General features: G+C 50.3%; 1 protein-coding gene across 3 annotated transcripts in view; it reads left to right on the forward strand.

The window, feature by feature from the left end:
- Nucleotides 1-87: 87 nt before the first annotated feature.
- LOC142250905 (H-2 class II histocompatibility antigen, A-Q alpha chain-like) overlaps nucleotides 88-26,294 on the forward strand; it is a 119,468-nt gene continuing 93,261 nt past the window's right edge. Inside the window, exons 1-2 of one of the 3 annotated variants that reach the window (XM_075323223.1) lie at nucleotides 88-673; nucleotides 1,166-1,294. In XM_075323223.1, the coding sequence (XP_075179338.1) occupies nucleotides 589-673; nucleotides 1,166-1,294 (214 nt within the window). In that variant the 5' untranslated portion in view covers nucleotides 88-588. The remainder of the gene's footprint in view (nucleotides 674-1,165; nucleotides 1,295-26,294) is intronic. The other 2 variants (XM_075323222.1, XM_075323224.1) reach the window with 2 other exon arrangements.

Here is a 26,294-nt window from a genome sequence, read left to right on the forward strand (position 1 = left end):
GAGGCTTGAGGCAGAGCCTCGGTCACATGATACACCGAGGCCCCGCCCACCTCCGCAGGTCCCGGCTGCCTTGTAAGATTCCTCCCTGTTTCATCTAGAAGCACAGGATGGAGAGATGGACAGGGAGGGTCCCCGGGGAGGGGGCTCTTGCGGCACCACTGAGACCTCAGGAGCTGCTCCTGGTGGCAGACTGTCAGGCACACTCGCCCTGCGTGCCCACTGGGGAAGTGGATCTTCTGCAGCATCCCCCACAGCCGAACCTCCCAATATCTCCAGCACCTGTGCTCTGATGCAGCTCCATCCACGCTGCTGGCAGCCCCCTGCAGCTGCTCCAGAAGTTTTAAATCACCATGATTACAGTCACAGCAGGAGACGAGGTGAAGGGGGCTCAGCACCTTTTCTGCTGGCTTCACATGCTGTTCTGATAGTACCCACCCCTTCTACTGATTCTATATTCCCAACTGACCACCCCTAGCACTTAAACCCAGCCCCCTAAACTTCTGACCCCCCACAGCCCGCGCTTTCTTTCCCTGCAACCAGTGTTAACCCCTCGTTGCCCTTCAAAGTCAGTCATGAGTCACTTTGCCCATGGCTCCGCTGTGGGCTCCGTTCAGCCTGCTTTGCTGTAGGAGAAAATGTGAGTCCCTTTTCAAGTACACTGATCTGATATTTGGTGAGTGTTATATTAGATAGGTTGATTACCTTTAATTTATCCTGTTTTTCTGTGCGCCCCTTTTCTGATTTCTCAGAACTCGTCCGGAACCACCTGGATTCATGGCATTGGGCAGGGGGCAATAAATAGGCCTGAGCTGTAATACTGGATGCAGCCGTGACTACATGTTATATGGTCGTGTTACACAATCTACAAGTGCACAAAGATATTACACATTTACCACGTGACAAGTGGGCCTGTGCACCCCAAAATGCCAGGGATGAATGCGAGTCCCAGTGCGGCCCTGGACCTATCCCTGAGAACCCCTCTAAATCCATTCAACTTTAATAAAAGTGCTATGACGGTAACACAAACACAGAGGCTAAGTCGGCATGTAGGAGAATAAGTCTACTCAGAAACTATGAGGTCAGACTAAACTAGTGAGCTGATTGGATGAAAAAAGTGAAGTACACCCTGTAATGACTTCTACTTACTTTTATCTATTTTTTTCAGTGTTGGAAACAAGATCTGAAAAGGTTTATTCAGAATTTGAGTATTATATGAACAAGATGACCGGGAGAAGAGACGTGTTCCTCGCCCTTATCTGTGCTCTGTGCCTTAAGGTGTGCCAGGCTGTGAAAGGTAAGTGGGGAGCAGGGGGGTTATACGCTGCTAAGGTTTATTGTAATACAGAGCGGTATAAAGAGAACTTGACTGTGTATAATGAAGTAGACTGATCGTCTGATGAATTCCTACTTTTTATTATTTATATATTATTTGTCAGTGTTGTAGACTATTAATTCTTCATTCAGGAAATTGTATTTGTTTATGTTGTATAGCAAAAAATGAAGACCTTTCAAACAAAAAAACCCAAAACGTGGGATTGACTACACGTCAACTTTAACATACACTTCATGCCTAAAACTGTAGTAAATTAAAGAAAATCTGTTTTAAAACAAATCTCTGTCATTTAGGCTCAGCACTCGATAATTGAGAGAAATATTGTCCTCCTCAGATAAAATATATCTTGCCAATTTTCTGCCACAATTGGTTTGAATAACATCATGATGTCAGTCAGTAATCCTCCCCTGTGCAGTGAGATGAATGAGGCATAGACTAAAATCAAAGACTGTTTTGAAACTTCATTGAATCTGCCCAAATGTGTCAAAAAGGTTGCTCATAACTTTATAAATGTTTGTAGATAAACCTTATTCATAATGATTTCCTTCATACTTTTCAACTCCTTACATTGTACAACAAAGGGGTGAACCTGAGAAACATCGGGACCCCCTATGTGGGGTCCTTTTATCCATCATGAGAGCATCAAACCTCATGTTCACCCAAGAAAGATAAATATACACACATACATATAGGGCTGGTTCACACAGCCATATTTACAATCTGTATTTACTTAATATATTTAAAATTATTTTGTCCACATCAATATATATATATATATAGGTCACATAGGAGTCAATTCATCAGTATTTCTTCAGCCTTGAAGAAAACAATTTCATGCTGTCTGTGTCCCAGAGCTGGAGTACATTTCTGCTATAATTTCTATCACATTAGCAGTTGATCGTTCCCCTCTCATTTAATCCCACTCATTTTTTTTTTTAAAGTGGAGGGGCTGGTATAATAACTAGTGATGGGTGAACCCGAACTGCAAAGTTCAGGGTCCGTACCGAACAAATAGTGGTCGTGCACACGATCCCGAACACAAGCTTTGCTGGGAAGCTCGTGTTATACAGTAGTTCAGGTCCAGAGGCTGTAAAAACAAGCAAACAAGCGCATTATTAAAAAACATTATGATTATTCTTCTACAGTTAGGTCCAGAAATATTTGGACAGTGACACAAGTTTTGTTATTTTAGCTGTTTACAAAAACATGTTCAGAAATACAATTATATATATAATATGGGCTGAAAGTGCACACTCCCAGCTGCAATATGAGAGTTTTCACATCCAAATCGGAGAAAGGGTTTAGGAATCATAGCTCTGTAATGCATAGCCTCCTCTTTTTAAAGGGACCAAAAGTAATTGGACAAGGAACTCTAAGGGCTGCAATTAACTCTGAAGGCGTCTCCCTCGTTAACCTGTAATCAATGAAGTAGTTAAAGGTCTGGGGTTGATTACAGGTGTGTGGTTTTGCATTTGGAAGCTGTTGCTGTGACCAGACAACATGCGGTCTAAGGAACTCTCAATTGAGGTGAAGCAGAACATCCTGAGGCTGAAAAAAAAGAAAAAATCCATCAGAGAGATAGCAGACATGCTTGGAGTAGCAAAATCAACAGTCGGTACATTCTGAGAAAAAAGGAATTGACTGGTGAGCTTGGGAACTCAAAAAGGCCTGGGCGTCCACGGATGACAACAGTGGTGGATGATCGCCGCATACTTTCTTTGGTGAAGAAGAACCCGTTCACAACATCAACTGAAGTCCAGAACACTCTCAGTGAAGTAGGTGTATCTGTCTCTAAGTCAACAGTAAAGAGAAGACTCCATGAAAGCAAATACAAAGGGTTCACATCTAGATGCAAACCATTCATCAATTCCAAAAATAGACAGGCCAGAGTTAAATTTGCTGAAAAACACCTCATGAAGCCAGCTCAGTTCTGGAAAAGTATTCTATGGACAGATGAGACAAAGATCAACCTGTACCAGAATGATGGGAAGAAAAAAGTTTGGGGAAGAAAGGGAACGGCACATGATCCAAGGCACACCACATCCTCTGTAAAACATGGTGGAGGCAACGTGATGGCATGGGCATGCATGGCTTTCAATGGCACTGGGTCACTTGTGTTTATTGATGACATAACAGCAGACAAGAGTAGCCGGATGAATTCTGAAGTGTACCGGGATATACTTTCAGCCCAGATTCAGCCAAATGCCGCAAAGTTGATCGGACGGCGCTTCATAGTACAGATGGACAATGAGCCCAAGCATACAGCCAAAGCTACCCAGGAGTTCATGAGTGCAAAAAAGTGGAACATTCTGCAATGGCCAAGTCAATCACCAGATCTTAACCCAATTGAGCATGCATTTCACTTGCTCAAATCCAGACTTAAGACGGAAAGACCCACAAACAAGCAAGACCTGAAGGCTGCGGCTGTAAAGGCCTGGCAAAGCATTAAGAAGGAGGAAACCCAACGTTTGGTGATGTCCATGGGTTCCAGACTTAAGGCAGTGATTGCCTCCAAAGGATTCGCAACAAAATATTGAAAATAAAAATATTTTGTTTGGGTTTGGTTTATTTGTCCAATTACTTTTGACCTCCTAAAATGTGGAGTGTTTGTAAAGAAATGTGTACAATTCCTACAATTTCTATCAGATATTTTTGTTCAAACCTTCAAATTAAACGTTACAATCTGCACTTGAATTCTGTTGTAGAGGTTTCATTTCAAATCCAATGTGGTGGCATGCAGAGCCCAACTCGCGAAAATTGTGTCACTGTCCAAATATTTCTGGACCTAACTGTATATCCAGCAACTTGTCCTGCCGACCAGCTCAGCCGCTTCTGCTTCCGGGTCCGATCATTAACTTCTGGGGGTATTAACTGCACTGCTCGTCACTCGGCAGTCTTCGGCTTTTTTCGGCAGTGTTCGTGGTGATGTCAGGGTTCACCCAAGTACATGGCTCATGTTCTCCATTGAACTATGACTGTCGCTGTGCAAGTCTCGCATCGGTATCACCCAGCAGGGCACACACTCTCCTGCCAGGAGCGGGTCGGCTGCATGAATTTCCATGCAGCTGAGGCACTCCTGTCAGGAGAGTGTGCGCTGTGTCGGGTGATCCCGATACAAGACTTGCACGAGTCATACACAACTGAAATCAAACCTTCAGTGTCAGCCCGGCTCATCCAGCGGCCCTGATGGCGGTGGCACACTGGGTAATAAAGGGGTTAAGGACAGTTTTGTATTAGCAGTTGGCACTAAGCCCTAAATTCATGGAGTCATGCCAAATTAGACATGGCCACCATGAATTTCTAGTAAACAGTAAAATAAATTAACAACACAGAGAAAAAAATATTTTCTTGAAAATAAAACAGAAGACATTTAGGACTCTATCTGTATTACTCAAAAAAACTCTCCGACGAAGTCCAAAGACGGGCGAGCATCCTCAGCTTTGCTACATCTGTGCGAGTAGACAAACACAGGTCTGCTCACACAGACTCAGCTGAGAGCAGTCAGGGACTTCACCCAAGTGCATAGCTGAGGCCAGTCAGCTGTGCCCCTGGGTAACCACCACTGACTACAGGACCTTCCATGATGTCATAGGCATGTGACCAGTCTGTAACCCACAAGGTAATAAAACATTCACACCAGACTGGTCACATGGCTATGACATCATGGAAGGGAGGGCACAGCAGTGGTCGTACCCGGAAGCAGAAGCGGCCGGGAGACAGAGTCTGCAGGACGTGTCGCGGGAACTTTAATTATAATGACCCCCACCCCATCCCAATACTGTAAAGTCCAAGTTCGGGGTTCGGACACAAGTTCGTGTTATCATCGTTATCAACTCGAACTTTATAAAATGTTCGGGTGAGGCTCCCGATCCCGAACATCAGGGGCATCGCCCATCACTAATAATAAAACAAAAGTAGCGAAATTTTGAGGAACTACATATTAGCCCAGGGGTCTCAAACTCGGCTCGGTGTATGGGCCACACAGAGTAAAAAAAATAATTTGGGGGCCGCATTCTTTGCAGGACAAAGTGACATTTTTATTGGTACCATATATTTTTTTTTTACACACCTTTGGATCACTGATTTTGAACATTTTTCACTTGTTTATTAACCCCTTCCCCCCCCTGGCCACTAAAACACCCTAATGACCGGGCCATTTTTTGCAATTCTGACCAGTCTCACTTTAACAGGTTATAACTCTGGAACGCTTCAACGGATCCTAGCAATTCTGACATTGTTTTTTTCGTGACATATTGTACTTCATGTCAGTGGTAAATTTAGGCCAATATTTTTTGCGTTTATTTGTGAAAATTTAGGAAATTTTGTGAAAATTTTTAAAATTTCGCAATTTTCAAACTTTGAAAATTTATGCCCATAAATCTGAGAGATATGTCACACAAAATAGTTACTAAATAACATTTCCCACTTGTCTACTTTACATCAGCGCAATTTTCGAAACAACATTTTTTTTGTTAGGAAGTTAGAAGGGTTCAAAGTTCTTCAGCCATTTCTCATTTTTCCAACAAAATTTACAAAATAATTTTTTTAGGGACCACATCACATTTGAAGTGACTTTGAGAGACCTAGGTGAGAGAAAATACCCAAAAGTGACCCCATTCTAAAAACTGCACCCCTCACACTGCTCAAAACCACATCCAAGAAGTTTATTAACCCTTTAGGTGCTTCACAGGAACCAAAGTAATGTGGAAAGAAAAAATGAAAATTTTACTTTTTAAAACACAAAAATGTTACTTTAGCCATAAAATTTTTATTTTTACAAGGGAGAAAAGAGAAAGTGCACCATACAATTTATTGTGCATTTTCTCCTGAGTACGCTGATACCCCATATGTGGTAAAAATCAATTGTTTGGGCGCATGGCAGAGGTCGAAAGGCAAGGAGCGCCATTTGAATTTTTGAACGCAAAATTAGCTGCACTCATTAGCGGACGCCATGTCGGGTTTGAAGACCCCCTGAGGTGCCTAAACAATGGAGCTCCCCCACAAGTGACCCCATTTTGGAAACTAGAGCCCTCAAATCATTTTTCTAGATGTTTGGTGAGCACTTTGAACACCTGGGGGCTTCACAGAAGTTTATAACGTTGAGCCGTGAAAAGAAAAAAATTTTTTTTACCACAAAACTGTTGCTTCAACTAGGTAGCTTTTTTTTCACAAGGGTATCAGGAAAAAAATTCACCATGAAATTTATAGTGCATTTTTTCCTGAGTACGCAGATACCTCAAGGAGTTTATCTAGATGTTTAGCGAGCCCCAAGGGGCACCACAGAAGTTGATAATGTTGAGCCATGAATACAATTTTTTTTTTTTCACCACAAAACTGTCACTTGAACCAGGTAGCTTTTTTTTCCACAAGGTATCAGGAAAAAATGCACCATAAAATGTATTGTGCAATTTCTCCTGAGTATGCAGATACCTCATATGTGGTGGAAAGTAATTGTTTGGGCGCATGGTGGGGCTCAGAAGAGAATGAACGCCATTTGACAGCAAAATTGGTTGGAATCATTAGCGGACGCCATGTCACGTTTGGAGACCCCCTATGGTGCCTAAACAGTGGAGCTCCGCCACAAATTACCCCATTTTGGAACTAGACCCCTCAAGGAATTTAGCTAGATGTTTGGTGAGCCCCTTGGATCCCCAGGAGCTCCCCAGAAGTTGATAACGTTGAACCGTGAAAATTATTATTTTATTTTTTTTACCACAAAATTTTTGCATCAACCAGGTAGCTTTTTTTTTCACAACGGTATCAGGAAAAACTGCGCCATAAAACGTATTGTGTAATTTTTCCTGAGTACGTAGATACCTCATATGTGGTGGAAAGTAATTGTTTGGGCACATGGTGGGGCTCAGAAGAGAAGGAACGCCATTTGACTTTTCAAACGCACAGACGCGGTGCACTGATCGGCCGCTGCAGGACGCACGGTCGGATGAGATACAAAAAGCGTTGGGGATACGGAAAAAAGTCACGCCAAAAATTGAGCAGGGATGCCGATCCGTTATGTGTATCCCTGATCAGCGCTCGGCGGGACGCACGGATGGATGCGATACAAAAAGCGTCGCGAATACGGAAAAAAGTCACGCCAAAAATTGAGCAGGGATGCCGATTTGTTATGTGCATCCCTGATCAGCGCTCGGCGGGACGCACGGATGGATGCGATACAAAAAGCGTCGCGAATACGGAAAAAAGTCACGCCAAAAATTGAGCAGGGATGCCGATCCGTTATGTGCATCCCTGATCAGCGCTCGGCGGGACGCACTGACAGATGCGATACAAGAAGTGTCGGGGATATGGGAGAAAAAAAGTCCCGCTGAAAACTGACCACGGATGCAGATCCGTTATCTGCATCCCTGATCAGCGCTCGGCGGGACGCATGGACGGATGAGGTGTAAAAATGGACAGGATACAAGAAAAAAAAAAAGTTCTACTCACAGTACCAATAGGATTAGCAGGAGGATCACTGACCAGAGGAACTGCAGGAGGAACAAGAAGGCAGCGAGATGGACAGCTTTACACGAGCAGCAGGCAGGACGTTGGACAGCTCTGCAGAATACACAGGAAGGACCCAGCGATGGAGGCAGATGTGATTGGGCCAGTGAAGACCTCGGACGACCCGGTGAAGGCAGGTAAGAGGATGTCGAGGGGGTGAGGGTGAGAGGGGGGGCAGAGGGGGATAGAGAGAGCAGAGGGGGCGGAGAAGCAAAGGCAGAAGGAAGGAACTTAGGAAGGAGAATAGAGATCACAGAGGAGGCAGGCAGATCGCGTGGGGAGCAGATCGGGATGTCGGGGGGCAGATCGGGGCGTGGGGAGGCAGATCGGGGGGGGGCACCGGCAGGGGCCACCACGGGAGTGCGCAAGGGCCATCATGGGAGTGCGCAGGGGCCATCACGGGAGCGCGCAGGGGCCATCGCGGGAGCGCGCAGGGGCTGCAAAGGGAGCGGAATACTTACCATTGGAGCAGGAGCGGTGACATCAGCGGCGGCAGCAGCAGCGGTGGCGTGGTACCACAAGTACCAGACATGCAGGGGGAGGCTCCCCAGACCAGCACAGGCCTAGGGAGGGCGGCCACCTGCAGATCACACCGCCCCACTGCACACTGATTGGAGCGATTGCGCGTCATAGCACGATCGCTCCAATCAGTGCTGCAGGGACTGGGGGGGCGCCGTGTTTGAGCTCCAGCTATGATCTGTTGCAGCACCTCATAGCCAGATCTCACAGTATCGCACTAATTCAGGCATTATTTTTGCCGAAATTAGTGCGAACGATGTGGTTGGCAGTTCAGATTTGAACAGCCAATCACATCGATCGTGGATGGGGGGTGGCGATACCACCCCCCCCCCCCGGGGTCAAGCAAAGGTCCCCTGCTGTAAGAAACAGCAGGGGACATCATTTGAATGCCGTTGCTAAGGCCATGGCAATCAAATGAACTTTAGGCAGTAAAGTTACGTCCCTGGTCGTTAAGTCACGTTAAAATAGGACTTAACTTTACTGCCCGCGGTCGTGAAGGGGTTAAAACAATTGTGCACATTCTTTGTTTAAATATATAAAAAAAATAATAATTTTGATGGTAAAAAAAATGTCATGCCTTATTTTGAGGTATTTTTTTTTACATTGTATCCCTTTATTGTAACTAATAGTATTACAATTAGCACTATATAGAAATTTTGGCCAACATCTTTTAGCAATGTTCCCCATCTTGTTATAATGTGCCCATCCTTGTCCCCTTGTAGTACTGTTCCCCATCTTAGTCCCCATCCTACAGTAAGGTGCCCATCCTTGTCCCCATCTTGTAGTAATGTGTCTCATCCTTGTCGCCATCCTATAGGAATGTGCCCCATTCTTGTCCCCATCTTATTGTAATGTGCCCATCCTGTAGTAATGTGTCCATCCTTGTCCCCATCTTATAGTAATGTCCCCAACCTATAGTAATGTGCCCATCCTGTAGTAATGTGTCCATCCTTGTTCCCATCTTATTCCCCATCCTTGTCCCCTTGTAGCAATCTCCCTATCCTGTAGTACTGTCCCCATCCTATAGTTGTCCCATTCTATAGTAATGTGCCCATCCTACAGTAATCTCCCCATCCTATAGTAATGTTCCCAGCCTTGTCCCCATCTAATAGTATTGTGCCCATCATTGTAATGTCCCCACCTTGTCCCCATTCTTTAGTAATGTCCCCACCTTGTCCCCATTCTATAGTAATGTGCCCAGCCTTGTCCTCATTCTATAGTAGTCTCCATCCAATAGTATTGTGCCCATCCTTGTAATGTCCCCATCCTTTAGTAATGTCCCCACCTTGTCCCCATCCTTTAGTAATGTGCCCAGCTTTGTCCCTATTCTATAGTCATGTGCCCCCTGCCTTGTCCCCGCCTTCTCCCTATCCTATAGTAATGTGGCGGCGACTGAAGGGGGGGTTGGGCGGGGGCAGTGGCGCTATAGCTTACCAATTGCTCCCCTCAGCTTCCACAGATGCCGGAGTGAAGCTGAGGGGAGCGGTCTCCAGCCCCAGATCCACAGTGATTGGAGAGATTGGTCACAAGGCTGGTCTCTCCAATCAGAGCTGGGGACAGGTGAAACAGAGGTAACCCAGCTCCAGCCAACGATCAGTGCTATAGCTGCACTGATCATGGCTGGATTTCAATGTTTCAACCATTTTCAATGGCTGAAACATTACAGTGGCTGTGATTGGCTGAGCGGCGTTCGTCAGCCAATCACAGCCTCCGTAGGTCCAGGGGGGGAGACACCACCCCTCCTGAGGTCAGGCAGAGGTCCCCTCCTCCCCGAATCTAAGATATTTGCAAAGCGATCGCAGCCACCGGGGCTCCGGGGCCGCGATTTCGCCATGACATACTGGGTACGTCATGGGTCCTTAAGTACCAGGGAGCCATGATGTACCCAGTACATCATAGGTCGCTAAGGGGTTAATGTGCCGTCCTTCACATACACGAAAAAAAAAAGACACCATTCTTCTCACCTGTCCCGCGTTCCCTTGGCTGCCTCATCTCTGCTTCTTGCTGTCTGCAGGCCCGTCCCCCCGGTGACTATCGCGGCTGGTGCAGGGGCCGCAGCCCCTGTCAGCGATTTATGTTAGATAATTGTTTTGCCAGCACTGCGCGCGCAGAGTCAAGTTCTCTGTGTACAACGTTTCCAATGCAGCTTTGAAGGAATAGTTGCACACAGAGCGCTGGATTCTGAGTGCAGCGCCGGCAAAACATTCTTCTGACATAAAGCGCAGACAGTGGCTGCGGGCGGCCGCTGCGCGGGCCGCATGTTTAAGATCTCTGTAATGGACCCATTCAATGCCATATGCTAATATGACACTGTCCTTACACGAAAAGTTGTAACTTCTATAAGCCAAAAAATTTCCCCACAGTACACAAACAGGGCCATACATGCAAGTTTTATTATGTATATATCCTGTCCCTGCAAGACGTTGAGCAGGGAAAGCCACTGTACATCATTAACCAATTAAAGGGGTTTTCCACTACTTTTTCACCCCCTTGCCACTGATCTTAGCTCTTCAAAACAATACATTTTGTATTGGATGTATAGCTTCTATGAGCACATCTCAGCAGGGATCATGTAGTACTGGATTGTTATGGAAATTCTTCTTCCTCCTCTGTTATGTTTGATGCTTACTTTTCTGGCACAGAAATCAGACCAAATGAAAGAAAGTGGTCACTGGAATCCTGATGGTGGGTGTAGATGTTTTGGAGTGAATGATAATTAGTCTTTACTGTTGCACACAAGCTGAGCTGACAGTTTAATTCAGGGGCAATAGCAGGGGCTGACAACCTTTCTAGTGAAGTGCTTTGATCTGCATTTCAAAAGCAAAGGGTTTAGGAAATCCAGTCACTGACATGGACAGATGAAAAGTGCTGAAATTTGCATAACAAACACAGTGACAGGGCTGTACTAACCATCTGGCAATTGCCAGATAGGCTGGTAGCTACCCTGGGCTGTTCCGACACTTGGTATCTCCCAATAGCTTTGTCAGATTTCTGTGGCAATAAATATAGGTGGAGAATGCATGATAGAACTTGTAGTAGCAATTCAGTAAATCTGGGGAGGGGAAGTGATAGATGTAAACATCAGAGCTGCTGCTGGCAGACATCAAGTGATGCTATCTTCTTGATAAAAGGTTGACTGCTGAGACCCCAACAAACCCATAACTGATCGTCCCATGTAATGAAGAATCAGACTCAGGTATATAAATCAGAACTCTCTTTATTTGGAGATTTAATAACCAAATCTCATCTTTTAGTGGATGGTGGTCGGTCACAGCCCAGAATATCAAAATAAAAGTACTATAATAAATCACAGTAAGCCAGTACAAAGCGTTGAGCTGCAGCCGGACTCGACGCGGGTAGCTTTTGTACCAAAAACCACCAACGTTGCTGAATTGACCGCTGCTGTGACTAAATACAATATTATGAAATCCAAAACCCGTGCAAATCATTGTGTAGCAGCCGGACTCCCGGCGCAGGAAAGCCATAACCAGTATAAATCATTGTACTGGAGCCAGGCTCCTGGCGCAGGTAAGCTTTTGCACCAAAACCATCACATCAACACTGACAAAGGGAGGGAGGGTGGGACAGCTGCCTCCAGGTCCCAAAAAGTGGTGAGAGACCGGAAGAGGTTTATAAAGGAAGGAAGCAGGAGGAGGAGAACAGAACCATTGGCTGCAACAAAACAGGGAGGAGGGAGAAATTACATGGGACGATCGGAGTAACCCCTTATCATGGGGCACAGCAGTCAGGGGGCCCTCAGTCAAATACTGGAATGCCCCACAGACTGCTGAGACCCCAACAAACCCATAACTGATTGTCCCATGTAATGAAGAATCAGACTCGGATATATAAATCAGAACTCTCTTTATTTGGAGATTTAATAACCAAATCTCATCTTTTAGTGGATGGTGGTCGGTCACAGCCCAAAATATCAAAATAAAAGTACTGTAATAAATCACAGTAAGCCAGTACAAACCGTTGCGCCGCAGCCGGACTCCCGACGTGGGTAGCTTTTGTACCAAAAACCACCAACGTTGCTGAATTGACCGCCAAGGAGGAGCAAAGTAGCAAACTGTGCTCCGACCCCCACCCAGAAAATAAGACATGCTCGATACCAACCTGCAAATCAAAGAAATATATCCACTCTAAGTTATGTTAAATGTATACCAGCTAGAAACAGAAGCTCTAAATCCTCCGCCGCAAATAAAACGTGGCACTCCAACATGAAGTGTACCCAACGATCTTCCAATAGCCAACATGCATTCATCGCGAGGAATGACCTCTGACTAAACCAATAAAAGCTCCTAAAGCAACGCGGAACTCATGATAGTGACAAGTTACACGGAAGAGGCAGAGGTTATTCACAGAATGGAAAAAACAAAATAACATGTAAAAAAAAGTGGCCCGTGAGGTCCCCATTCTTTTTGCAAATTGGTCCAGAAAATGAACCTCCAAACACCCAAAAGCAAGTCCTTCTCCACCCGCATAGCTTTGTGTTCTCCGAGCTGCTCCTGGTGAGCTGCCAAAGACTCCATAGCACAGATCTGACACCATCTGAAAAAGAGAAAATTGTTACCAAAGCAATAAACTGGTCTAATATACCTGAGGAACCAATCAGTACGTGAAGGCTCAGTGGTTTGACCTTGGAATTCGAATTCAAAAGATCAATTTCAAAACTTTCAGTATCATAACAAAGATAACCAGGACTTGTTTTCTTGTTTTAGAAAACAAAATTGTATTATTCCACTTCTCCTCCTGTGATTGGGCCTCCGCATGTCTCCTAGTAGGCAAAGACGCTGAACCATACCTACAAGAAGTGAGCACCTACCTATCTATATATATAATTGCCTTATTCTGTCTGTCTGTCTGTCTGTCTTGCTCCAAAATGACGTCATTATAGTGACAACCGTCGCATTGGTTGCTCAGCTCAGCCACGCCCCCCGCTCGGTCACGCCCTACGCACGCATCTGCCGCTTGGCCACGCCCCTTTCCCCAAACCCAAACGGAGCCCCAACTCCCAGGTGACTGCTGCACTCCCAGGAGCCCACACCTTCAACCCACTCGAGACATAACCTTGCGAAGCTGGGATCGTGACGGAGCCGGCGTACGCTGGTAACCATAATACACATCGGGTAACTATGGGAAGCGCTTCCCTTAGTTACCCGATGTGTATCATGGTTACTAGCTTACTCCGACTCCCGGAACACATGTGCAGGGAGCCGGCATACGCTGGTAACCATGATACACATCGGGTAACTAAGGGAAGCGCTTCCTATAGTTACCCGATGTGTATCATGGTTACTAGCTTACCCCGGCTCTTGACACATGTGTGCCAGAGCCGGCGTGCACTGTTAACCATGGTATACATCGGGTAACAATGGAAACCGCTTTGCATAGTTACCCGGGCCCCGCCCCCGCACACTTTGCCCGCTCGGCCATGCCCTCCGCACACTGTGCCCGCTCAGCCACACCCCCCTCACTAGGCCCGCTCGGCCACGCCCCCCGCACACTATGCCCACTCAACCACGCCCCCCGCACACATTGGGCACCTATACACCTCTCCCCCAGGACTACTCCTCCTATTATCCTCCTCACCTCCAGGACTACTCCTCCTATTATACTCCTCTCCCCCCAGGACTACCCCTCCTATTATCCTCCTCTCCCCCAGGACTACTCCTCCTACTATCCTCCTCTCTCCCCAGGACTACTCCTCCTATTATACTCCTCTCCCCCCAGGACTACTCCTCCTATTATACTCCTCTCCCCCCAGGACTACTCCTCCTATTATACTCCTCTCTCCCCAGGACTACTCCTCCAACACACACACTGCACAAAACATACCTCCCCCAAAACACACACACACACCCACACAAACCGCGCAACACACCCAGCACCACACACACACAGCACCACGCACACAACGCTGCAGACACACAGCGCTCCACAAACAACACAACACATGAACAACACCGCTCTCACACACCCCCACACCCAGAACATGTACAGCGCCCTACACAAACACTTGACAACTACACACAACAACATCTATATATATATATAACATATACCTTAGAATTGGGCCACCTTCTAGTATATATATATATATATATATATATATACTAGAAGGTGGCCCGATTCTAACGCATCGGGTATTCTAGAATTTATTGTGTAGTTAATGTATGTTTTTTGTTATTTATATATCGATGTTGTTGTGTGTAGTTGTCAAGTGTTTGTGACTCGCCCACCCCAGGGCTATGGGACACCCGGTGCCGGGCCGGACTAGTCCGGGGGGACGTCAGTGGTGGCGGGGCCCGACTCCGTGGCCCTCGTGGGTGTCAGTTTAATATGGCTGGTGACTTGGGAGCAATTAAAGTATTTGTTTCGTGACGCCACCTGTGGTCTGCGGCTATTAAGCCGCCGCTGCTGTGTGAGGCCTCCGGGGTGATGATACGGCAGCAATGGTGGTACTGCTCCCCACAGGTGGAGCGGAGCCCCGGGGACACTGTTAGTGCTCGTGAAAGTCTATGGTGTTGTGTGGCTAACACAGTGCAGGGCCGACAGGCAATGAAAGAACCAGGCACAAACAACAGTTTCTTTACCTTCTCCTCTTTTACTTTAGGAACAGTCCAGTCCTGGGAGATCGTCACAGGTGGTGATGGGGATCCGGTCGGCCTGGAAGTACTTGGGGCGATTTTTCTGGCCAGCTGAGTATGAGGCCTACTCCTGTTCTTTTCTTTGTTATGATAGGACCCTGCTTCTCTGAATCCAGCAATGGCCCTCTTTGCTGCTGGGACCGGTGGTACGTCCCTTTCCCTCTGTGGTAGGCTGCGCAGGCCCCCTCTCTGGTGCTTCTCTGCTGGAGTCCACACCGGGCCCTGATGCTGCAGCTGTACCTTCGGGCTGTTTATGGGCCAGGTGCTTGCACCTCTCCTGCCCTTCGGATTCGGCTACCAGGGAGTATTTTAAGCCCTGGTGGCCACAGACTCCGATGTCCGAGTCTCTTCGCTGCCTCTCTGCTACTCCTGCTTCCCTGGGCCAAGCTGCTCCAGCTCTAGGCCCCAGATCCACAGGACAGCACACTCTGCGTCTGCTCACTATCACTTCTCTCTACAGACTGAACACTACTTCCTCCCTCAGGTCAGACTTGAGGAAGGCTCCCTGGAATTCCAGGTTCAGAGCTCCCCCTGCTGGCCGGAGGGAGAATTGCGTTGGATGTTAAACTTGCTGGCCAATGGACCTCCCAATTACCTCCAGTCTAAGCATTAACCCTTTGGAAGGGCAATGCTGTTGTGGCGACCAGGTCCTGGGGCGCCACATTTGTGTAGGGCGCTGTAAATGTTCTGGGTGTGGGGGGGTGAGAGCGGTCTTGTTTGTGTGTTGCGTTGTTTGTGGAGCGCTGAGAGGGTAAGTGAGCCCTATAAGGGCGAACAAGCCCATGACAATCTGGAGGGGGCTAGGGTCTGAAGGGGTTAATGTTTGGAATGCAGAAGTGTGCATTCTATGGGGTTATGGGATTGGTGAAAGGGGGCAGTTGTGATTGGGGGATAGGGTAGGAGGCTGGCTGATCAGGGGGGTATATAGGTGGGGTGAGGGAGTGGTTACCTCCTCTTGCTGCAGGAAGATCAGCGTGGCCATATGCTGCTGGAAGTGCTGGTGGTCATCATCATCGGGAGAGCTGCAGGATTTCTGACTTGGAGGCCCTGATGGAGATGGTCCAGTGAGCCTCTGGAGTGCTGGGAGTCGAGGCACTGCGTGAGCAGCTGGCTGCAGTGTGTGCTCCCGGTCCGGCAGTGCCTGATCCTGCACCTCGGCCTGAGCTGCGCGCTCAAGCTCGCGGCCACCGGAGCGCTACTCCCCGGCTGGGGGAATTAGAATGCAGTTACGGAGCCCCCTCGGCATATCGAGTGTACAGAGGTTTGGGGTGGTTAAGATATGATGAGCAGTTCCAGCAACGGAAGTCTCTGCGTCCTGGCCTTAGATGGGACCACAAGGATATATCCTTGTGCATGCGGTTGATGACGGCTCCGGCTCAGCCCTTTCGTGGGGGTGTCGGGATCCCGGGTATGAGCAACGGGTCGCTGGCTGGCAAAAAAAAGGGGGCATATTGACAGTGTAATGAGGGGCACTGCAAGTTTGGGGCCTCGTGTCGGTTCAAGCATGAGAGTTCCGGTTCCTGAGGTGCCCACCCGTTGGTCAGGTGTTTTAAAAAGAAAAGGGGAAGTCAGGGGAAGGGGCTGGAAAGAGGGAGGATGCCAGTGAAAGTAGAGGGATGCTTCCCTATTTAAATAGGTATCCGGATGTGCAGGCGGCAGGGTTATTGTGGCACGGTTTTGGTTGACGGTTGCAGGTTCCCGGTTGTTTCTAGGGCCCCAGTCTTTCGCCCAGGTAATTTGAGGTCTGCAACAGAACACCCGGAAGTTGGGAGGGACAAGCTAACTAAGGAGGTGGAGCTAGGTCGGATGGCGGGTCCGTGTAAGGACCCTCCATTCCCTAACCTCAGGATTTCGCCATTGGGGGATTGTGCCCAAGAAAGAGCCGATGAAATTCAGGCTCTTACATCAGTTATCTTACCCGGCCGGGTTGTCAGTTAATGATGGGATCTGGGCGTTTGAATTAGTGCGAGCGGCAGGACAGGGGGTGTTGATGGCGAAATCAGATGTGGAAGCGGCTTTTCGCTTGCTTCCGGTCAATCCAGATAGCCATCATTTGTTGCGGTGCATGTGGAATGGAGAATATTATGTGATCTCTGCCTGCCCATGGGTTGTTCTATTTCATGTGCTTATTTTGAAGCATTTAGTTCCTTTCTGGAATGGGTAGTGCGGGATGTGGCAGGGGTTCATTCAGTAATTTACTATCTGGATGATTTTTTGTGCGTTGGGTCGGCAGGTTCCTCGGTTTGTTCCTTGTTATTGTTTACTTTGGAGCGGATTGCGTTTTGGTATGTCGTTGGCAAAGAAAAAAACGGAAGGACCAGCGACGGTTTTTATGTTTCTTGGGCATCGAAATCGATACGGTTGCCATGGAGTGCCGGCTGCCAGAAGAGAAGTTGGTGGATTTAAAGCGTCTGTTAGAGCGTTGTATCAGGCAAGAAAGGTAAGGTTGAGGGTTTTGCAGCCGGTGTTAAGTAAATTGAATTTCGCATGTCGCATTATGCCGATGGGGCGGATATTCAATAGAAGATGGGCAAGTGCAACCTCAGGTGTTGTATCGCCAAATCACTTTGTTAGAGTGGAAAAGGTGATGAAAGGGGACTTGCTGGTTTGGGACTCCTTTTTTGACAAGTACAATGGAAAGACGTTGTGGATGAGTATAATAATGTCCTATAGTCAGCTGGAACTGTTTACGGATGCGGCAGGAGCGGTGGGTTTTGGAGCGATTTTCAGACTCACTGGGGTGTTGGGGAGTGGCCATGGCTGTGGAAGGAGAAGGGGTTGGTAAAAAATCTGGCTTTGCTCGAACCCTTTCCGATTGTAGTGGCAATCGAGTTGTGGGGTTCAGAATTTGTTGGAAAAAAGGTTTGCTTGCACTGCGATAATATGGCGGTGGTGCATGCTATTAACACTTTGTCAGCAAAATCACCCCCAGTAGTGGGGTATTTAAGGCATTTGGTGCTGCATTGCTTGGATTTCAACATTTGTGTGGTGGCAAGGCATGTGCTGGGGGTACAAAATTGGGGTGGCTGACGCACTGTTTTGATTTCAGTGTCGCAGGTTCAGGAGACTGGTGCCGGGGGTGGACGAGGATAGAGAACAATGTCCAGGCTGGCTGTGTGATCTGGCATCGGTGTCCCTTTCGAACGGATTAGGAGATCGGTGACCGAGGTCACTTGGTGCCAATATCAGTCGGTGTGGAAGAAATGGGAAGAATTAGAACGAGAGGGTTTAATGGGACCTGGTTACAATGGACGGGTGTTGGGGGTTTTGACGTTTGTTAGCTGAGAATTTTTGGCAGGCCAATCAGTGTCGGTGATGGGACACAGGTTGGTGGCACTAGCGTTTTTGTCTAAATTGCACGTGGTTACAAATGCTACAAAAGATTTTCTGGTGCGGCAAGCCATGAAAGGTTTTAGGAAAGGGCCGAGGGCTCGGACACAAGAAGACCAATTTCTATTCACTTGTTGGCACTTATGGTGCGTTGTTTGGGCGAGTTGTGTTCTTCACAGTTCACAGTATGAGCAGGCATTGTTTGCGGTGGCGTTTGTTTTGTCGTTTTTTTGGTGCTTTTCGCATTAGTGAATTGATTAGTCCTGCAAAGCAGGTGGCAGGAGGCCTTTTAATAGGGAATGTGGGGCTCGGGGACGGTCAAGTTGAATGTACTTTGCACCGTTCCAAAACGGATCAGATGGGTCGTGGACATTTGATGGTGTTGCTTGGCATTCCAGGACACCACTGGTGTCTGGTTGCACAGGGGGCAGGTTTTAAGGATGCGCGGGGGTTACCCTGGCTCCTTCCTGACGCATGAGGACGGGTCATCGTTGTTCAAATTTCAATTTGTAGCAATATTGAAGTCTTGTTTGGCACGGGTGGGAGCAGTGCCAAGGAATCGAGTGAGGGCGATCGATTCAATTTGGAGGTTAATAGGGGATGTTTAATGGCTGTGCGGCATGTGGGTTTTTTCGGTTGTTAATGGTGTTTATAAGCTTATAGGTGTGTGTCTTATCTGTGTACTCGGGCACTCCTACGTGTACTGGGGGGCGTTGCGGGCGGACGTGCATACGGATGGTCGACAACTCGGAATGGCGAGAGAGGAGGCGCGAGTAAAATGGATTGGGATTCGTGGTTGGATGTGGGGGAGAGTATGCGCGGAGGTGGCATATTATGCTAGGGTTGACCAGGATCCCAATGTTTTAATTTACATGCGGGAGGAAACGATTTGGGAGTGCGGGCAGCCAGAGATTTGAAGCGGAAAATTAAGTTGGACCTTTGGCAGTGTGGTGAGAGTTTCCGGGTATCGTTATCGTCTGGTCAGATATCGTGGCTCGGATGAGTTGGCGTTTTGCCAGGTTAGCCTAGCGGAATAACAGGGCGCGTAGCAAGTTGAACAGGGCGAGTGGCCAGTTTGTGGCGTGGAATGGAGGCTTTGTCGTGCGGCACAGGGACTTAGAGGAGTCGTCGGATCAATATTTGCGGCAGGATGGAGTTCATCTCACTGATATTGGTTTGGATCTGTGGATGCTCGGTTTGCGGGAAGGTTTGGAGCACGTAGTGGGGGTGTGGAGGGCCCGGGCCATGTAAGGGGTCACGTGGCCGGTCGGTGGCGGGGGGATAGGTCCGTTGTCAGAGGCTGGGAGTACCGATACTCGGTTGGTGGTACGAAGTCACTCAGGGGTAGTGGCTTCGTAAGAAATTGGGAACTTGTGGGCGTAGGTCCTGCAGGTTCGGGGGAGGGGTATTTAACGATTGAACGTTAATACCTCTCACACCTCGGGTCGGTTTTGTTCACGGCCGAGGTGGTCCCTTGGGCTGGTTTTAGGAGACGGCCAGGGGATAGGAAGAATTGGTTGCCTCTGGGACAGACCTATCGGTGTTTGGTTTGTGGTGTTTGGAATGTGTATATATATATATATATATCTCAGTTATGGTTTTAATTAAAGGGGCGGCATGTTGAGCCGCGGGAAAGATATATATATATACACTTGTTAAATAAAGCTGTGGCCATTCGTCCAATGGAAGTTGTCTTGTCATTATTTATAGATATAGTAATTAAGTGGGTGTAATTTATGAAGACAGAAGTATCCCTCATAGAGATGTCATGTGTCTGCAGTGTTGTGTGTGTGTGTGGTGCTGTGTGTGTCGCGGGCGGGGAGGAGGGTGTCAGCACACCGCGCTCACCCCTTCTGCTCGGGTCCGGCAGCTGCTCAGTGGTGGCTCGAGCGGTGGGCCGGATCCCGGGGTTTCTCGAGCGACACTCCTCGCCCGTGAGTGAAAGGGGGGTTTTGGGATGTTGGGATAATGTCCGTGACGCCACCCACGGTTGTGGTGATGTGTAGCACCACCGCTGCTCAATGCGGGGATCCCGGGGATGGTGATGGGGAGCAGCCAGGTGTTGTGTTGCCCCTCCGTGGGTAGGGGTTGGTGATCCCGGGGCCCGGTGATGGCTTGGGAGGTGCAGGGCCTGGTGGGGCGCAGGGACGCGGGGGCAGCGCTGTGCCTTGCGGCACTGTGGTACTCACTCAGCCTGAGACTTGGACACAGTTTGTACGGTAAACCAAACGGCTGGTAGGACGGTCCCACAGACGGCTGCTTTGCTTCCCCGGTAGGTGACGGTGATGTCTCTCTTCCTGCACCTGTATGTACGGATGGTTGTGATGGGTCCCCACCGGTAACCCGCTCCCCGGCTTCAAGCTGGGCCGGAGGAGCACTACACTTTGCCCGCAGGCGCTGGCCCTCAGAGACTGGTGCCCTGGCGGTGGCGGTGCCTCTGTTGTACAGGTTGGACTGTTGCCTTCAATCGGGACTTGGTTGTTGGGGGAATCTACGTCCCCTTCACTGACGGATTCGGCAAATTTGGCGACTCCTAGCCTTGCCGGGGTCCGAGAGGCCCCTGCCCTGGTGCTGACTGTCTTTCGGAACACTGCTCCAGACCACCGGGCACACAGCCAACGGGGTCCTTCCAGGAACTTCCAAACGGTCCCCCTCCGGACAGTCACCGCCGTCGCTGACCTTGCTGGCTTGCCCTGCACAAAGCTGGACCTTCAGGCTTTCCTCTCTCTCTGTCACCACTCTTGCTTTCCTCCTTTACTCCTCTTTCTCTCCTCACTTTCACTTAGGTATTTACACTAGCCCTTCACTGGACTTCACTCTTCCCCTGCCCGGGGCTATCTGCTTGGTACTTCCTGCCTCCAGAGTTGTGAGCTCCTTGGTGGGCGGAGCCAACCGCCTGGCCCACCCCCTGGTGTGCATCATCAGACTCCTGGAGGAAGGCAACAAGGATTTCTGGTTAGCTGTTGTGCCTGCAGGGAATGTGGGGTGTGTGTGTTGTTGTGACCTGTGTCCCCTGGCTTGCCCAGGGCGACACATTCCCCCTTAGCAAAACGCAGACCGTCCGCGGGCTGCCGTCCTACACCGGTTTTATTTTTCTGTAAAAAGGGGATAACAGGGTTAAACAAACATGTATAACATTTTTAATAAACTCTTCCCAAGACGGGAGGCACATTTACTTTTAACGTTTCAACGGTATACGGTCACGGTTTCCGCTCTCTCCCACCCAAGTAACCTGGCCCTGATGCTGCCCCTAAAGCCCAGGCAGCACCCCTTGACCCACAGTCCAGCACACGGTACCCGAGCGGGATCTGTCCTTCCCTCCAGAGGGTAGCCATCGGTTCCTTTGGTGGCTGGGCCCTGGCCTGCTCTGCTCAGGGCCCTCCCTCCAACCTGCCTCTCCGGAGGCGGCATGCGGAAACGGTAACGGTACCCAACATATTTACAAGCCACTAACGTTTGTGGTTGCCCTGCAGAGTTCACGGGCTTGTCCATGGATAGTTCCCATGCCATAAACTTTTAAACGGTCCCCACGGGGACAACGGTGCCGGCTCCAGCCGGTTGCAAATCACACGGTGAATCAGGTGAAAACTCGGATAATCATCTTTTTCATTTTTCAAAACTTTCAAACTTTTCAAACAAGCAGGTGGTCCCAACGGGGACGGTGCTGCGGGCCTTCATTGCCCTACTCCGGTCTTTCAAGCGCTGGGGCTGCTGGCAAGGGGTAGAGGTCTGCGCTCGCTCGGGCCTCCGGGCCCCTCCTGAGGTTAACGTCCAGCGCAAACCACCCTCGCTCCCCAAAGTGCCGGGTATACCGCACAATATCTCCCGGCATCAGGTTACGGCCGGGATGTTCTTCGGGCAGGTGAGCATGCACATCCCGCCGGGCTACAAACACTTCGGCCTCCAGGCCCGGCTCGTAGATGAACCCGTAGCCCCGGCGGACATCAAACCGCCTCACCTGTCCCTCGTACAGCGGTCCCCGGTCACGGAATGTGGCTTGCCGGAGATTCTCCTTCTCCCGGATCGCTCTGGCCACTAGCTCGGCCTTCTTCCTTTCCCTCTCGGCGATCTCCAGGCCCAGCGGTACCGGCTCCCTATCCCAGTACGGCGCTGCTGCCAGCGCCGGCGCACGGGGTCGGGCCCCGCGGGACATCCTGGACATTACCCACTGTCAGGACTACGGGCGGCATGTCCCGCGGTGTCATGGCCTTGGGCGCTGCCTTGCAGCAGCAACCCGGCGCTACCTCAGCCGAGGTGTGGGGGATGGGCCTAGGGGCTTTCCGCTGCTGGGCCTTCGGCCCGGAGCGGGTCATCGGCTCCAGCTCGGGGAGTTTCTCAGGGGATGCCTCCGGTTCGGTCTTCGGAGTCTTCCACGGCAACACCGCTGACTTGCTGCAAGCTCCGGCTACAGGTCGGCCCGCTTGGGCGGGGGACGCTGGGTACTGCTACCGGTTGCGGTGGTAGCAGGCCTAGTGGCGGGGGTCACGGCCTCCGGGACGGGGTGGCGAGGGAGGCAGCGAAGGGAGAGGGCTTGGACCGGGCCCCACAGCCGCGATGACCGGCCCCTCAAGGGCATCGGGACGTGGGTCACTCACCCTCCCTTTCTCCGCTTCCTCCTCGCGTCTCCGCACGGTGGCTACAACGTCCGCCATGTCGGCCTCCCACTCCTCCATGAGGAGCTGCATCTTCACCTGCAGCCGTTGGTAGAGCTGCGCGGTCCGGATCTCCACCCACGCCGCGGTTCCAGGCGCGGGGGGTACGGTGTCGCAGGGCGGCATCCACATGATGGCTTTCTCTCTTTCTTCCAGGAACGGGATGTTTGCAGAGTCCTGGCGTCCATGCTTTTATAGCCGCAGCTACATGCGGCCAGCCGCCATCGCGTCCCCCTTAGCTCTTTCCGGCCCCTCCTCTCTCGGGGCGGGGTTTTGGCCTTCGCGCCTCTACTGCTCGAGAAGACGCTCGAGCGGGAACTTTTCGCGCCAAAGATGGCGGCTTCTGAAATTTTTCTGCCGGATACCTCCGGCGGTAACAAGGCGCACCTCTACCAGACGGCAGAGCGGTAAGATCCTGTTCGTGACGCCAAGTTGTCGCGGGCGGGGAGGAGGGTGTCAGCACACCGCGCTCACCCCTTCTGCTCGGGTCCGGCAGCTGCTCAGTGGTGGCTCGAGCGGTGGGCCGGATCCCGGGGTTTCTCGAGCGACACTCCTCGCCCGTGAGTGAAAGGGGGGTTTTGGGATGTTGGGATAATGTCCGTGACGCCACCCACGGTTGTGGTGATGTGTAGCACCACCGCTGCTCAATGCGGGGATCCCGGGGATGGTGATGGGGAGCAGCCAGGTGTTGTGTTGCCCCTCCGTGGGTAGGGGTTGGTGATCCCGGGGCCCGGTGATGGCTTGGGAGGTGCAGGGCCTGGTGGGCGCAGGGACGCGGGGGCAGCGCTGTGCCTTGCGGCACTGTGGTACTCACTCAGCCTGAGACTTGGACACAGTTTGTACGGTAAACCAAACGGCTGGTAGGACGGTCCCACAGACGGCTGCTTTGCTTCCCCGGTAGGTGACGGTGATGTCTCTCTTCCCTGCACCTGTATGTACGGATGGTTGCGATGGGTCCCCACCGGTAACCCGCTCCCCGGCTTCAAGCTGGGCCGGAGGAGCACTACACTTTGCCCGCAGGCGCTGGCCCTCAGAGACTGGTGCCCTGGCGGTGGCGGTGCCTCTGTTGTACAGGTTGGACTGTTGCCTTCAATCGGGACTTGGTTGTTGGGGGAATCTACGTCCCCTTCACTGACGGATTCGGCAAATTTGGCGACTCCTAGCCTTGCCGGGGTCCGAGAGGCCCCTGCCCTGGTGCTGACTGTCTTTCGGAACACTGCTCCAGACCACCGGGCACACAGCCAACGGGGTCCTTCCAGGAACTTCCAAACGGTCCCCCTCCGGACAGTTACCGCCGTCGCTGACCTTGCTGGCTTGCCCTGCACAAAGCTGGACCTTCAGGCTTTCCTCTCTCTCTGTCACCACTCTTGCTTTCCTCCTTTACTCCTCTTTCTCTCCTCACTTTCACTTAGGTGTTTACACTAGCCCTTCACTGGACTTCACTCTTCCCCTGCCCGGGGCTATCTGCTTGGTACTTCCTGCCTCCAGAGTTGTGAGCTCCTTGGTGGGCGGAGCCAACCGCCTGGCCCACCCCCTGGTGTGCATCATCAGACTCCTGGAGGAAGGCAACAAGGATTTCTGGTTAGCTGTTGTGCCTGCAGGGAATGTGGGGTGTGTGTGTTGTTGTGACCTGTGTCCCCTGGCTTGCCCAGGGCGACACATGTGTGTTGCGCAGTTTGTGTGGGTGTGTTTTGGGGGAGGTATGTTTTGTGCAGTGTGTGTGTTGGAGGAGTAGTCCTGGAGAGAGAGGAGTATAATAGGGGGAGTAGTCCTGGGGGGAGAGGAGGATAATAGGAGGAGTAGTCCTGGGGAAGGGGAGGATAATAGGAGGAGTAGTCCTGGGGGGAGATGAGTATAATAAAAGGAGTAGTCCTGGGGAGAGAGGAAGATAATAGGAGTAGTAGTCCTGGGGGGAGAGGAGGATAATAGGAGGAGTAGTCCTGGGGGGAGAGGAGGATAATAGGAGGAGTAGTCCTGGGGGGAGAGGAGTATAATAGGGGGAGTAGTCCTGGGGAGAGAGGAGAATAATAGAAGTAGTAGTCCTGGGGGGAGAGGAGGATAATAGGGGGAGTAGTCCTGGGGAGAGAGTAGAATAATAGAAGTAGTAGTCCTGGGGGGAGAGGAGTCTAATAGATGGAGTAGTCCTGGGGGGAGAGGAATATAATAGGAGTAGTAGTCCTGGGGGGAGAGGAGTATAATAGGGGGAGTAGTCCTGGGGGGAGAGGAGTATAATAGGGGGAGTAGTCCTGGGGGGAGAGGAGGATAATAGGAGGAGTAGTCCTGGGGGGAGAGGAGTATAATAGGAGGAGTAGTCCTGGAGGGAGAGGAGGATAATAGGAGGAGGAGTCCTGGGGGGAGAGGAGGATAATAGGAGGAGGAGTCCTGGGGGGAGAGGAGTATAATAGGAGGAGTAGTCCTGGAGGGAGAGGAGTATAATAGGAGGAGTAGTCCTGGAGGAAGAGGAGGATAATAGGAGGAGTAGTCCTGGGGGGAGAGGAGTATAATAGAAGTAGTCCTGGAGGGAGAGGAGTATAATAGGAGGAGTAGTCCTGGGGGGAGAGGAGGATAATAGGGGGAGTAGTCCTGGGGGGAGAGGAGTATAATAGGGGGAGTAGTCCTGGGGGGAGAGGAGTATAATAGGAGGAGTAGTCCTGGGCGGAGAGGAAGTATAATAGGAGGAGTAGTCCTGGGGGAAAGGAGGATAATAGGAGGAGTAGTCCTGGGGAGAGAGGAGAATAATAGGAGTAGTAGTCCTGGGGGGAGAGGAGTATAATAGGGGGAGTAGTCCTGGGGGGAGAGGAGGATAATAGGAGTAGTAGTCCTGGGGGGAGAGGAGTATAATAGGGGGAGTAGTCCTGGGGGGAGAGGAGTATAATAGGAGGACTAGTCCTGGGGGGAGAGGAGGATAATAGGAGGAGTAGTCCTGGGGGGAGAGGAGTATAATAGGAGGAGTAGTTCTGGGGGGAGAGGAGGATAATAAGAGGAGTAGTCCTGGGGGGAGAGGAGGATAATAGGAGGAGTAGTCCTGGGGGGAGAGGAGGATAATAGAAGGAGTAGTCCTGGGGGAAGAGGAGTATAATAGGAGGAGTAGTCCTGGGGGGAGAGGAGGATAATATGAGGAGGAGTCCTGGGGGGAGAGGAGGATAACAGGAGGAGGAGTCCTGGGGGGAGAGGAGGATAATAGGAGGAGTAGTCCTGGAGGGAGAGGAGAATAATAGGAGGAGTAGTCCTGGAGGGAGAGGAGGATAATAGGAGGAGTAGTCCTGGGGGGTGAGGAGTATAATAGGAGGAGTAGTCCTGGGGGGA

This window comes from Anomaloglossus baeobatrachus, chromosome 9 (genome assembly GCF_048569485.1).
Source record: "Anomaloglossus baeobatrachus isolate aAnoBae1 chromosome 9, aAnoBae1.hap1, whole genome shotgun sequence".
Taxonomy (NCBI): Eukaryota; Metazoa; Chordata; class Amphibia; order Anura; family Aromobatidae; genus Anomaloglossus; species Anomaloglossus baeobatrachus.